General features: G+C 35.6%; 1 protein-coding gene across 5 annotated transcripts in view; it reads right to left on the bottom strand.

Annotated features, from left to right (window-relative positions):
• Positions 1-16,699, bottom strand: part of LOC121388437 (GATOR complex protein WDR59-like) — a 126,032-nt gene that overhangs the window by 45,277 nt on the left and 64,056 nt on the right. For 3 of the 5 annotated variants that reach the window (XM_041519756.1, XM_041519753.1, XM_041519755.1), the window contains exons 19-21: positions 16,299-16,380; positions 12,723-12,835; positions 3,236-3,371 (exon numbers count right to left, since the gene is read on the bottom strand). In XM_041519756.1, coding sequence (XP_041375690.1) covers positions 3,236-3,371; positions 12,723-12,835; positions 16,299-16,380 — 331 coding nt within the window. Of the gene's footprint in view, positions 1-394; positions 456-3,235; positions 3,372-12,722; positions 12,836-16,298; positions 16,381-16,699 lie in introns of all 5 variants that reach the window. The other 2 variants (XM_041519752.1, XM_041519754.1) reach the window with 1 other exon arrangement.

The following is a 16,699-nucleotide window of genomic DNA, read 5'->3' as shown; positions in this document are numbered from 1 at the left end:
CCTGCTATGTTACATTTATTACTGATTAGCACTATGGTATCTTCTCAATATATTTCCCCCAGAGACAGGACAGCACATACCAGTCATGCAGCTGGGGAGTGGGGGGCGGAAGCTAAGACCCCTCTTACCACGTCAAACAAACACGACATTAATTATTTCACAAAGATATTCAGACAAATATTTTCACCATATTCACATGGCGATCTTGCTTTTAAAAAAATTTTTTAGCACAAAATTGGCTTTCGAAGCATATTATATATACATACACTAAAGCTAAAAGTAAACAACAATAAGCTTGCCACAGCACTTCACGTCACCTGAGCTAACGATGACAGGTAAACATTTGTTTTTTGCATGTTATAACAGAAACGAGAACATCAACTGGGTGACTTACGCAGCAAACTCCAGCCACTGTCTGTGCTACTCCCGAGATAGTACGTAATGTTAGCATCGGTCTACGGGGAGAAACAGGCAGTCATACAGGTGCAACAAAAATGGAACGCTCAAATGCCATTACGGCAACAAAAATATTTAATATGTTAAAAACCACTCAGATTCAAAGAATTAACTTCAAAACACACACACACACACACAAGGATAAATAAAATAATGAATGAATGCATGCACACACACACATCCAGAAGTTTATATTTTATATTTTGATCCTGCTATGCAATAATGTTTAATGTAAAAAATAATAAATACATTTTTAAAATTTGATATTAATTTGTATATATATTTGTATTTTATGTTTACAGCAATAACTTTCCAGATTAGAAAAAGGACAAAGGGTAACTGATTTTGGAAAAGGACAAAGGGTAACTGACTTTGAAAAAGGACAAAGTGTAACTTATTTTGAAAAAGGACAAAGGGTAACTGACTTTGAAAAAGGACAAAGGGTAACTGATTTTGAAAAAGGACAAAGGGTAACTGACTTTGAAAAAGGACAAAGGGTAACTGATTTTGAAAAAGGACAAAGGGTAACTGATTTTGAAAAAGGACAAAGGGTAACTGATTTTGAAAAAGGACAAAGGGTAACTGATTTTGAAAAAGGACAAAGGGTAACTGATTTTGAAAAAGGACAAAGGGTAACTGATTTTGGAAAAGGACAAAGGGTAACTGATTTTTTTTGAAAAAGGACAAAGGTGTAACTGATTTTGGAAAAGGACAAAGTGTAACTTATTTTGAAAAAGGACAAAGGGTAACTGATTTTGAAAAAGGACAAAGGGTAACTGATTTTGAAAAAGGACAAAGGGTAACTGATTTTGAAAAAGGACAAAGGGTAACTGATTTTGGAAAAGGACAAAGGGTAACTGATTTTGGAAAAGGACAAAGGGTAACTGACTTTGAAAAAGGACAAAGTGTAACTTATTTTGGAAAAGGACAAAGTGTAACTTATTTTGAAAAAGGACAAAGGTTAACTGACTTTGAAAAAGGACAAAGTGTAACTTATTTTGGAAAAGGACAAAGGGTAACTGATTTTGGAAAAGTACAAAGGGTAACTGATTTTGGAAAAGGACAAAGGGTAACTGATTTTGAAAAGTAATACAGAGTTAAAATTCGAGGCACATTTTGCATTAAATATTTTTATATTAAATATTTTGAAAAGAAAGACAAAAAGAAAATGTGGGATTTTAATCAGTATCAGTTATCTTATGTTTTTGGCCAATTGAATCCTAATCCTAATATTGTGTACTATATTTATAGTATTTATCAACAGTACAGATGGCTACAAGGGCTATCTTTGAACAAAAACAAAATTAAATGGGTGAATAGCTAACATTTTAAGATGGGTGAGGACTTTTGTCATGAAAATTAAAAAAAAAAAATCTATTTCCTATTGTATTATAAAAGACATACATTTTAAAAAATGTCTTTCAATAAAATATCATACACCCCCACCCTACAATTACAATGTTTATGAAATTATAGCAAATGTTTTGAATAGTTTTAACTGATGGATATATTTAAAAATATATATTTAAACACTACAAATTAACTTTAAACATCTCTAAGAAAAAGGGTAGGAAAAAAGTACAACAGCCACCTCTAAATTTGTTCCTGGTAACACAGATTCTACAATCATCTGGTATTAATAAACGAAGTTAAAATGCAACAGATTTGATTTTCTTTGATCTTACATAATACATGTATTAATAAACAACACTGACCTATTTGCAACAAGGTACAGTACTTGACCGATGATAAGTAAAAGTAAACTATTTAAATTCTACTACAATAGATAAGACATTCAGGGCTCTATGTAAAGGCTTATCTGCTTGTCTGGAACAAGTATTTATGGATATACGACAAGTAAAATGTTTTTTAAGCAACTTATCCGACAAAATGTGACAATGTGCTATGTGAGACGATGTTTTGGTCCCAATTGAGAGATCATGTAAATATACTGCTTGATTCTTTCAGCAGATGTTTTGGGTGAGACAAACACATTTTAAATTTGTTATCACACAGTTCTGAAACATGAAAACCTAATGTATAATTCATTCACAAATATTGATCTATATAGAGTGGAGATGGAGATTTATATAATTCCTTGAGCATATCCAATTAAGGTTCAAGCATGCTGTTCTGGGCACACAACTCAGCTGCCTGGGCTATCTGTCCAAGACTGTAATTAATGAATAAGTGCTAAGATAGAAAATGTGCCATCTGCTCCTGCCGATTAACCCTTAATTTGGATTGAATCTAGGATTAAAACTTGAATCCTATAGATCCTACGAGTCAACCACCAAACCACCGAGGTTGGTTGAACTGTAATTAATAGGCACTGTAAAACTTGAATCCTATAGATCCTATGAGTCAACCACCAAGCCACCGAGGTTGGTTGAACCGTAATTAATAGGCATTGTAAAACAGGGTTTGACCTTAGTGGTAGCCCGGGATATTTTAGCTACCAATTTGTTGCTCGAGCTACCAAATATCTAAACCCAGGAGTCTGCCGGACTACTAGATTGTATTGGCACATCCAGTTTTGCACATCAACAAGATGCTTAAACACCTAAAACCCCACCTAAACAACATGTTTAAATAAAATAAATGATTTTGCTTTTTTCTATCTGTTTTTTAATTTATAAAAACTATGGGGCTACCAATTTTTATTGAGGGTTACCAGATTTTATAACCTGGTAGCCCAATGGGCTGCTACTGAAAAACGTTACGGTCAAGGCCTGCCATAATACAGAGATCCAAGCTCTGTGTATGCAGGCAAACTTACATTGGCAGGCACGTAGTCCATGGAACTCTTGGACGACGTTCTCTGAGAGGGTTTCGGCGAGTCATCTTTCTGCCAGAAGACACAGCACAGCATGGCCAGTGTCTGCACGTCAAACAATGAGGTGTAGTGGTCCAGTCTGTAGTAAACAAACAAATGTTTAACATTTCAGTTCTACTATTAATGTCCACTAAATGTCCTTTGGATTTCACATTAACGATCATTTCCATTAAAATCCTATTTAAGCTATGAACATTAGGATGACTAGAATTGCAGAAACATATTAAATATACAGACTATGATGCTATAGAGACTATGATGTTATACAGACTATGATGCTATACAGACTATGATGTTATACAGACTATGATGTTATAGAGACTATGATGTTATACAGACTATGATGCTATAGAGACTATGATGCTATAGAGACTATGATGTTATACAGACTATGATGTTATACAGACTATGATGTTATACAGACTATGATGTTATACAGACTATGATGCTATAGAGACTATGATGCTATACAGACTATGATGTTATACAGGGTTAGGGTTAGGGTTAGGGTTAGGGTTAGGGTTAGGGTTAGGGTTAGGGTTAGGGTTACAGACTATGATGCTATAGAGACTATGATGCTATAGAGACTATGATGCTATACAGACTATGATGCTATACAGACTATGATGCTATAGAGACTATGATGTTATAGAGACTATGATGTTATACAGACTATGATGTTATACAGACTATGATGCTATACAGACTATGATGTTATACAGACTATGATGTTATACAGACTATGATGTTATACAGACTATGATGTTATACAGACTATGATGTTATAGAGACTATGATGTTATAGAGACTATGATGCTATACAGACTATGATGCTATACAGACTATGATGCTATAGAGACTATGATGCTATACAGACTATGATGCTATAGAGACTATGATGTTATACAGACTATGATGTTATACAGACTATGATGTTATACAGACTATGATGTTATACAGACTATGATGCTATAGAGACTATGATGCTATACAGACTATGATGTTATACAGACTATGATGCTATACAGACTATGATGCTATAGAGACTATGATGTTATACAGACTATGATGCTATACAGACTATGATGCTATAGAGACTATGATGTTATACAGACTATGATGCTATACAGACTATGATGCTATACAGACTATGATGCTATAGAGACTATGATGCTATACAGACTATGATGTTATACAGACTATGATGCTATACAGACTATGATGCTATAGAGACTATGATGTTATACAGACTATGATGCTATACAGACTATGATGCTATAGAGACTATGATGTTATACAGACTATGATGCTATAGAGACTATGATGCTATAGAGACTATGATGCTATAGAGACTATGATGCTATAGAGACTATGATGCTATAGAGACTATGATGCTATAGAGACTATGATGCTATAGAGACTATGATGCTATACAGACTATGATGTTATACAGACTATGATGTTATACAGACTATGATGTTATACAGACTATGATGTTATACAGACTATGATGTTATACAGACTATGATGTTATACAGACTATGATGCTATAGAGACTATGATGTTATAGAGACTATGATGTTATACAGACTATGATGCTATAGAGACTATGATGTTATACAGACTATGATGCTATACAGACTATGATGCTATAGAGACTATGATGTTATACAGACTATGATGTTATACAGACTATGATGCTATAGAGACTATGATGTTATACAGACTATGATGTTATACAGACTATGATGTTATACAGACTATGATGTTATACAGACTATGATGCTATAGAGACTATGATGTTATACAGACTATGATGCTATACAGACTATGATGCTATAGAGACTATGATGTTATACAGACTATGATGTTATACAGACTATGATGTTATACAGACTATGATGCTATAGAGACTATGATGCTATACAGACTATGATGTTATACAGGGTTAGGGTTAGGGTTAGGGTTAGGGTTAGGGTTAGGGTTAGGGTTAGGGTTAGGGTTAGGGTTACAGACTATGATGCTATAGAGACTATGATGCTATAGAGACTATGATGCTATAGAGACTATGATGCTATACAGACTATGATGCTATAGAGACTATGATGTTATAGAGACTATGATGTTATACAGACTATGATGTTATACAGACTATGATGTTATACAGACTATGATGTTATACAGACTATGATGCTATACAGACTATGATGTTATACAGACTATGATGTTATACAGACTATGATGTTATACAGACTATGATGTTATAGAGACTATGATGTTATACAGACTATGATGCTATACAGACTATGATGCTATACAGACTATGATGCTATAGAGACTATGATGCTATACAGACTATGATGCTATAGAGACTATGATGTTATACAGACTATGATGTTATACAGACTATGATGTTATACAGACTATGATGTTATACAGACTATGATGCTATAGAGACTATGATGCTATACAGACTATGATGTTATACAGACTATGATGCTATACAGACTATGATGCTATAGAGACTATGATGTTATACAGACTATGATGCTATACAGACTATGATGCTATAGAGACTATGATGTTATACAGACTATGATGCTATACAGACTATGATGCTATACAGACTATGATGCTATAGAGACTATGATGCTATACAGACTATGATGCTATACAGACTATGATGCTATACAGACTATGATGCTATAGAGACTATGATGTTATACAGACTATGATGCTATACAGACTATGATGCTATAGAGACTATGATGTTATACAGACTATGATGTTATACAGACTATGATGTTATACAGACTATGATGCTATAGAGACTATGATGCTATAGAGACTATGATGCTATAGAGACTATGATGCTATAGAGACTATGATGCTATAGAGACTATGATGTTATACAGACTATGATGTTATACAGACTATGATGCTATACAGACTATGATGCTATAGAGACTATGATGCTATACAGACTATGATGTTATACAGACTATGATGTTATACAGACTATGATGTTATACAGACTATGATGTTATACAGACTATGATGTTATACAGACTATGATGCTATAGAGACTATGATGTTATACAGACTATGATGCTATAGAGACTATGATGCTATACAGACTATCATGTTATACAGACTATGATGTTATACAGACTATGATGTTATACAGACTATGATGTTATACAGACTATGATGTTATACAGACTATGATGTTATAGAGACTATGATGCTATACAGACTATGATGTTATACAGACTATGATGCTATACAGACTATGATGCTATAGAGACTATGATGTTATACAGACTATGATGCTATACAGACTATGATGCTATAGAGACTATGATGTTATACAGACTATGATGTTATACAGACTATGATGTTATACAGACTATGATGCTATAGAGACTATGATGCTATAGAGACTATGATGCTATAGAGACTATGATGCTATAGAGACTATGATGCTATAGAGACTATGATGTTATACAGACTATGATGTTATACAGACTATGATGCTATACAGACTATGATGCTATAGAGACTATGATGTTATACAGACTATGATGTTATACAGACTATGATGTTATACAGACTATGATGTTATACAGACTATGATGCTATACAGACTATGATGCTATAGAGACTATGATGTTATACAGACTATGATGTTATACAGACTATGATGTTATACAGACTATGATGTTATAGAGACTATGATGCTATACAGACTATGATGCTATACAGACTATGATGCTATAGAGACTATGATGCTATAGAGACTATGATGTTATACAGACTATGATGTTATACAGACTATGATGTTATACAGACTATGATGTTATACAGACTATGATGCTATAGAGACTATGATGCTATACAGACTATGATGTTATACAGGGTTAGGGTTAGGGTTAGGGTTAGGGTTAGGGTTAGGGTTAGGGTTAGGGTTAGGGTTAGGGTTACAGACTATGATGCTATAGAGACTATGATGCTATAGAGACTATGATGCTATAGAGACTATGATGCTATACAGACTATGATGCTATAGAGACTATGATGCTATAGAGACTATGATGTTATACAGACTATGATGTTATACAGACTATGATGTTATACAGACTATGATGTTATACAGACTATGATGCTATACAGACTATGATGTTATACAGACTATGATGTTATACAGACTATGATGTTATACAGACTATGATGTTATAGAGACTATGATGTTATACAGACTATGATGCTATACAGACTATGATGCTATACAGACTATGATGCTATAGAGACTATGATGCTATACAGACTATGATGCTATAGAGACTATGATGTTATACAGACTATGATGTTATACAGACTATGATGTTATACAGACTATGATGTTATACAGACTATGATGCTATAGAGACTATGATGCTATACAGACTATGATGTTATACAGACTATGATGCTATACAGACTATGATGCTATAGAGACTATGATGTTATACAGACTATGATGCTATACAGACTATGATGCTATAGAGACTATGATGTTATACAGACTATGATGCTATACAGACTATGATGCTATACAGACTATGATGCTATAGAGACTATGATGCTATACAGACTATGATGCTATACAGACTATGATGCTATACAGACTATGATGCTATAGAGACTATGATGTTATACAGACTATGATGCTATACAGACTATGATGCTATAGAGACTATGATGTTATACAGACTATGATGTTATACAGACTATGATGTTATACAGACTATGATGCTATAGAGACTATGATGCTATAGAGACTATGATGCTATAGAGACTATGATGCTATAGAGACTATGATGCTATAGAGACTATGATGTTATACAGACTATGATGTTATACAGACTATGATGCTATACAGACTATGATGCTATAGAGACTATGATGCTATACAGACTATGATGTTATACAGACTATGATGTTATACAGACTATGATGTTATACAGACTATGATGTTATACAGACTATGATGTTATACAGACTATGATGCTATAGAGACTATGATGTTATACAGACTATGATGCTATAGAGACTATGATGCTATACAGACTATCATGTTATACAGACTATGATGTTATACAGACTATGATGTTATACAGACTATGATGTTATACAGACTATGATGTTATACAGACTATGATGTTATAGAGACTATGATGCTATACAGACTATGATGTTATACAGACTATGATGCTATACAGACTATGATGCTATAGAGACTATGATGTTATACAGACTATGATGCTATACAGACTATGATGCTATAGAGACTATGATGTTATACAGACTATGATGTTATACAGACTATGATGTTATACAGACTATGATGCTATAGAGACTATGATGCTATAGAGACTATGATGCTATAGAGACTATGATGCTATAGAGACTATGATGCTATAGAGACTATGATGTTATACAGACTATGATGTTATACAGACTATGATGCTATACAGACTATGATATAGAGACTATGATGTTATACAGACTATGATGTTATACAGACTATGATGTTATACAGACTATGATGTTATACAGACTATGATGCTATACAGACTATGATGCTATAGAGACTATGATGTTATACAGACTATGATGTTATACAGACTATGATGTTATACAGACTATGATGTTATAGAGACTATGATGCTATACAGACTATGATGCTATACAGACTATGATGCTATAGAGACTATGATGCTATAGAGACTATGATGTTATACAGACTATGATGTTATACAGACTATGATGTTATACAGACTATGATGTTATACAGACTATGATGTTATACAGACTATGATGCTATAGAGACTATGATGCTATACAGACTATGATGCTATAGAGACTATGATGAGACTATATGAGACTATGATGTTATACAGACTATGATGCTATAGAGACTATGATGCTATAGAGACTATGATGTTATACAGACTATGATGTTATACAGACTATGATGCTATAGAGACTATGATGTTATACAGACTATGATGCTATACAGACTATGATGCTATAGAGACTATGATGTTATACAGACTATGATGCTATACAGACTATGATGCTATAGAGACTATGATGTTATACAGACTATGATGTTATACAGACTATGATGTTATATGATGCTATAGAGACTATGATGCTATAGAGACTATGATGTTATACAGACTATGATGTTATACAGACTATGATGTTATACAGACTATGATGTTATACAGACTATGATGCTATAGAGACTATGATGTTATACAGACTATGATGTTATACAGACTATGATGTTATACAGACTATGATGTTATACAGACTATGCTATACAGACTATGATGTTATACAGACTATGATGTTATACAGACTATGATGTTATACAGACTATGATGTTATACAGACTATGATGTTATACAGACTGATGCTATAGAGACTATGATGTTATACAGACTATGACTATACAGACTATGATGTTATACAGACTATGATGTTATACAGACTATGATGCTATAGAGACTATGATGCTATAGAGACTATGATGTTATACAGACTATGATGTTATACAGACTATGATGTTATACAGACTATGATGTTATACAGACTATACAGACTATGATGCTATACAGACTATGATGTTATACAGACTATGATGTTATACAGACTATGATGTTATACAGACTATGATGCTATAGAGACTATGATGTTATACAGACTATGATGCTATAGAGACTATGATGCTATACAGACTATGATGTTATACAGACTATGATGTTATACAGACTATGATGTTATACAGACTATGATGTTATACAGACTATGATGTTATACAGACTATGATGTTATAGAGACTATGATGCTATACAGACTATGATGTTATACAGACTATGATGCTATACAGACTATGATGCTATACAGACTATGATGTTATACAGACTATGATGCTATACAGACTATGATGTTATACAGACTATGATGTTATACAGACTATGATGTTATACAGACTATGATGTTATACAGACTATGATGCTATAGAGACTATGATGCTATAGAGACTATGATGTTATACAGACTATGATGCTATAGAGACTATGATGTTATACAGACTATGATGTTATACAGACTATGATGTTATACAGACTATGATGTTATACAGACTATGATGCTATAGAGACTATGATGCTATAGAGACTATGATGTTATACAGACTATGATGTTATACAGACTATGATGTTATACAGACTATGATGCTATAGAGACTATGATGTTATACAGACTATGATGTTATACAGACTATGATGTTATACAGACTATGATGTTATACAGACTATGATGTTATACAGACTATGATGCTATAGAGACTATGATGTTATACAGACTATGATGCTATAGAGACTATGATGCTATACAGACTATGATGCTATATGTTATACAGACTATGATGTTATACAGACTATGATGCTATAGAGACTATGATGCTATAGAGACTATGATGTTATACAGACTATGATGCTATAGAGACTATGATGCTATAGAGACTATGATGCTATAGAGACTATGATGTTATACAGACTATGATGCTATAGAGACTATGATGCTATAGAGACTATGATGTTATACAGACTATGATGCTATAGAGACTATGATGCTATAGAGACTATGATGCTATACAGACTATGATGCTATAGAGACTATGATGTTATACAGACTATGATGTTATACAGACTATGATGCTATAGAGACTATGATGCTATAGAGACTATGATGTTATACAGACTATGATGTTATACAGACTATGATGTTATACAGACTATGATGCTATAGAGACTATGATGTTATACAGACTATGATGTTATACAGACTATGATGCTATAGAGACTATGATGTTATACAGACTATGATGCTATAGAGACTATGATGCTATAGAGACTATGATGTTATACAGACTATGATGCTATAGAGACTATGATGTTATACAGACTATGATGCTATAGAGACTATGATGTTATACAGACTATGATGCTATAGAGACTATGATGTTATACAGACTATGATGCTATAGAGACTATGATGTTATACAGACTATGATGCATAGACTATAGAGACTATGATGTTATACAGACTATGATGCTATAGAGACTATGATGTTATACAGACTATGATGCTATAGAGACTATGATGTTATACAGACTATGATGCTATAGAGACTATGATGTTATACAGACTATGATGCTATAGAGACTATGATGCTATAGAGACTATGATGTTATACAGACTATGATGCTATAGAGACTATGATGTTATACAGACTATGATGCTATAGAGACTATGATGCTCTTTCTGATGGGGAAATAACCTATTTAACTCTGTAAAATGTTACAAATATATTAGTGGTAGTATGACCTATAGATGCAACCAAAACAAAATACCCCCTTCCCCAAACCTCCCGACCTTTTTAAGTGGTAGTTCTGGTTGCAACTACATGTATAAGTCTGACCACACTACATGTATAAGTCTGACCACACTACATGTATAAGTCTGACCACACTACATGTATAAGTCTGACCACACTACATGTATAAGTCTGACCACACTACACGTACATGTCTGACCACACTACACGTTCAAGTCTGACCACACTGCATGTGGACCACACTACATGTACAAGTCTGACCACACTAAATGTATAAGTCTGACCACACTAAATGTACAAGTCTGACCACACTACATGTACAAGTCTGACCACACTACATGGGCTGTTGTAAATACTTATTGATATAAAGAGCTCTCTGAATGTTTTATAATTTTAAAATCATCTAAAGTCCAAACCACACTGCTAACAACTACGATAAATTACACTTGTACCTTTAATTACCGATAGATTTCTACCACATTTTGTCCAGACACAAATTATGACCCCCCCCCCCCCCCCCCCCCAATTACATTGACACAGATTCCACATACTAGAATGGAGCCATGTCACCTATATCGACTTTGCTGAGATCTTCTAAGACAAAAAGCATGTAAGTTTTCTCCATCTGCCATTTTGCTTCTTTTTTTTTTTACGAGAAACTCTTCATAACTGGTGGAAGCCTCCAAAGTATGCGACATAATTAATATGGCGTCATGATGATTGCCTATACATAACAGATTACATCACATCCTTCCACCCCTCTTGGAGAGTATTCCATTAAAAAGTAAAATGGCAACCTACATGCTTTTTGTCCTAGGAGATTTGAGTGAAGTTAATACAGATGACATGGTTACCAATTAGTATGTGGAATCTGTGACAATTACAATGTTTTTTTCATGATGTCTTAGAATAATTAAAGGTAGGAGAGTAATTTATCATGGTTGTTAACAATGTGGTTTATTCTTTAAAACTTCTCACATGTCTTTCAGCAGTGGTCTGCCGAACTGTAAGCTGGCCCAGGGAGGACCTTTGTCGGGGTCATCATCCGCCAGTAATTCTTTACTGGACATCACAGACACCTGAGACCAAATCTAAAAGAAACAAACCAATGATTAAAAAGACACCAGCTATATAAAACAAAATACCGATCGTGTACATTGGTTGATGACAGTCACTCATTGCACCCTGGTTTTGGGCTCATACACAATATATATATAACATATCCAACAGTAATATTTTAATAGGATATATTCGACGAATGATACTTTTTATTTCATTTCATCTCTTAAAACTGAATATTTTGTCTAAAATTAGACAATGTCTAAAGCAAAACATTTACAATCTTTATCTGCAATTGTTTTGAATGAGGGTGGGATGTAGCCCAGTGGTAAAGTGCTCGGTTTGTGATCAATCTCCATCAGTAGGCCCACTGGGCTATTTCTCATTCCAGCCAGTACACCACGACTGGTATATCAAAGGCTGTGGTATGTGCTATTCTGTCTGTGAGATGGTGCTTATAAAAAATCCCTTGCTACTAATAGAAAAAATGTAGCAGGTTTCCTCTCAAAGACTATATGTCAAAATTACAAAAATGTACCACATGTTTGACATCCAATAGCCAATGATTAATAAAGCAATGTGCTCCAGTGTTCACCATCGTGCAGGATGGCACATACCATGGCCTTTGATATACCCGTCGTGGTGAACTGGCTGGAGTGAGAAATAGCCCAATGGGCCAATTGACAGGGAACAATCTCAGACTGACCGCGTATCAAGTGAGCACTTTACCACTGGGCTACGTCCTGCTCTTGATAGACATGCAAATACAGAACACATTATCAATCAGTATCTTTATTCATTTCAACTTATTTTCGTGATTATATCCAATTAAGGTTCAAGTGCAACTCAGTTATCTGTCCAGGACAGTGAATTAGTGGTTAGTTGTTAGTGAGACAGAAGAGGATGCAGTGGTCTTACACCAACCCACCGAGTCGTTAAAACTCGCTCCAGGTGGGAGCTGGTACCAGGCTGCGAACCCAGTGCCTACCAGCCTTATGTCCGATGGCTTAACCACTACACCACCGAGTCTGGTGGAAATCAGTTTCTGTGAATTACCTGAGCTAAATCTTTCCTAGCAACTGTCGCTGGTGGAATCAGTTTCTGTGAATTGCCTGAGATAAATCTTTCCTACCAACTGTCCCTGGTGGAAATCAGTTTCTGTGAATTGCCTGAGCTAAATCTTTCCTACCAACTGTCGCTGGTGGAAATCAGTTTCTGTGAATTACCCGAGCTAAATCTTTCCTACCAACTGTCCCTGGTGGAAATCAGTTTCTGTGAATTACCTGGGCTAAGTCTTTCCTAGCAACTGTCGCTGGTGGAAATCAGTTTCTGTGAATTACCAGAGATAAATCTTTCCTAGCAACTGTCGCTGTTGGAAATCAGTTTCTGTGAATTACCCGAGATAAATCTTTCCTACCAACTGTCGCTGGTGGAAATCAGTTTCTGTGAATTACCGGAGCTAAATCTTTCCTAGCAACTGTCGCTGGTGGAAATCAGTTTCTGTGAATTACCCGGGCTAAATCTTTCCTAGCAACTGTCGCTGTTGGAAATCAGTTTCTGTGAATTACCTGAGCTAAATCTTTCCTAGCAACTGTCGCTGTTGGAAATCAGTTTCCAACTGTCCCTGTTGGAAATCAGTTTCTGTGAATTGCCTGAGCTAAATCTTTCCTAGCAACTGTCGCTGGTGGAAATCAGTTTCTGTGAATTACCTGGGCTAAATCTTTCCTAGCAACTGTCGCTGGTGGAATCAGTTTCTGTGAATTACCTGGGCTAAATCTTTCCTACCAACTGTCGCTGGTGGAATCAGTTTCTGTGAATTACCGGAGCTAAATCTTTCCTACCAACTGTCGCTGGTGGAATCAGTTTCTGTGAATTACCCGAGCTAAATCTTTCCTACCAACTGCCGCTGGTGGAAATCAGTTTCTGTGAATTACCCGGGCTAAATCTTTCCTACCAACTGTCGCTGGTGGAATCAGTTTCTGTGAATTACCGGAGCTAAATCTTTCCTACCAACTGTCCCTGTTGGAAATCAGTTTCTGTGAATTACCTGGGCTAAATCTTTCCTAGCAACTGTCGCTGTTGGAAATCAGTTTCTGTGAATTACCTGGGCTAAATCTTTCCTAGCAACTGTCGCTGGTGGAATCAGTTTCTGTGAATTACCCGAGATAAATCTTTCCTACCAACTGTCGCTGGTGGAAATCAGTTTCTGTGAATTACCGGAGCTAAATCTTTCCTACCAACTGTCGCTGGTGGAAATCAGTTTCTGTGAATTACCCGAGATAAATCTTTCCTACCAACTGTCCCTGTTGGAAATCAGTTTCTGTGAATTACCCGGGCTAAATCTTTCCTACCAACTGCCGCTGGTGGAAATCAGTTTCTGTGAATTGCCTGGGCTAAATCTTTCCTAGCAACTGTCGCTGTTGGAAATCAGTTTCTGTGAATTACCTGGGCTAAATCTTTCCTAGCAACTGTCGCTGGTGGAATCAGTTTCTGTGAATTACCCGAGATAAATCTTTCCTACCAACTGTCGCTGGTGGAAATCAGTTTCTGTGAATTACCGGAGCTAAATCTTTCCTAGCAACTGTCGCTGGTGGAAATCAGTTTCTGTGAATTACCCGGGCTAAATCTTTCCTAGCAACTGTCGTTGTTGGAAATCAGTTTCTGTGAATTACCTGAGCTAAATCTTTCCTAGCAACTGTCGCTGTTGGAAATCAGTTTCCAACTGTCCCTGTTGGAAATCAGTTTCTGTGAATTGCCTGAGCTAAATCTTTCCTAGCAACTGTCGCTGGTGGAAATCAGTTTCTGTGAATTACCTGGGCTAAATCTTTCCTAGCAACTGTCGCTGGTGGAATCAGTTTCTGTGAATTACCCGAGATAAATCTTTCCTACCAACTGTCGCTGGTGGAAATCAGTTTCTGTGAATTACCCGGGCTAAATCTTTCCTACCAACTGCCGCTGGTGGAAATCAGTTTCTGTGAATTGCCTGGGCTAAATCTTTCCTAGCAACTGTCGCTGTTGGAAATCAGTTTCTGTGAATTACCTGGGCTAAATCTTTCCTAGCAACTGTCGCTGGTGGAATCAGTTTCTGTGAATTACCCGAGATAAATCTTTCCTACCAACTGTCGCTGTTGGAAATCAGTTTCTGTGAATTACCCGGGCTAAATCTTTCCTAGCAACTGTCGCTGTTGGAAATCAGTTTCTGTGAATTACCTGAGCTAAATCTTTCCTAGCAACTGTCGCTGGTGGAAATCAGTTTCTGTGAATTACCCGGGCTAAATCTTTCCTAGCAACTGTCGCTGGTGGAAATCAGTTTCTGTGAATTACCCGGGCTAAATCTTTCCTAGCAACTGTCGCTGGTGGAAATCAGTTTCTGTGAATTACCTGGGCTAAGTCTTTCCTAGCAACTGTCGCTGGTGGAAATCAGTTTCTGTGAATTACCAGAGATAAATCTTTCCTAGCAACTGTCGCTGTTGGAAATCAGTTTCTGTGAATTACCTGAGATAAATCTTTCCTACCAACTGCCGCTGCCGCTGCTGCGTTGTGACTACACATCTTGGGAATGTCGTACAGATCAAGGCTGGAAATGAACAAAAGGGAATTGTTTGTGTAACAACATTTCAGCAACTAATGGGTGGCATAAGATAAGGTAAGGTTAAACCTGAGATGAGCAAACCAGACAAAACAAGCAACGCATGTCCCCGAGCAGACCCAACAATTGTTTGTATCTCTTAAATTCAAGGGCCATAACTCTGTGAAAAATGGGTAAATCACCATGAAAGTTAAACTTCATCAGTACATGATAATGCTATGTACAACATTTCACTTAAATGTCTTCAGGCATTACAAAACATAAGTGTGGAAAACTAATTTTCATATCTCCTAAGTTCAAGGCCCAT

The sequence above is a fragment of the Gigantopelta aegis genome, chromosome 14 (assembly GCF_016097555.1).
Source record: "Gigantopelta aegis isolate Gae_Host chromosome 14, Gae_host_genome, whole genome shotgun sequence".
NCBI classification, from domain to species: domain Eukaryota; kingdom Metazoa; phylum Mollusca; class Gastropoda; order Neomphalida; family Peltospiridae; genus Gigantopelta; species Gigantopelta aegis.
Note: the sequence above shows the minus strand (reverse complement) of the source record. Positions and strands in the feature narration are given on the sequence as shown.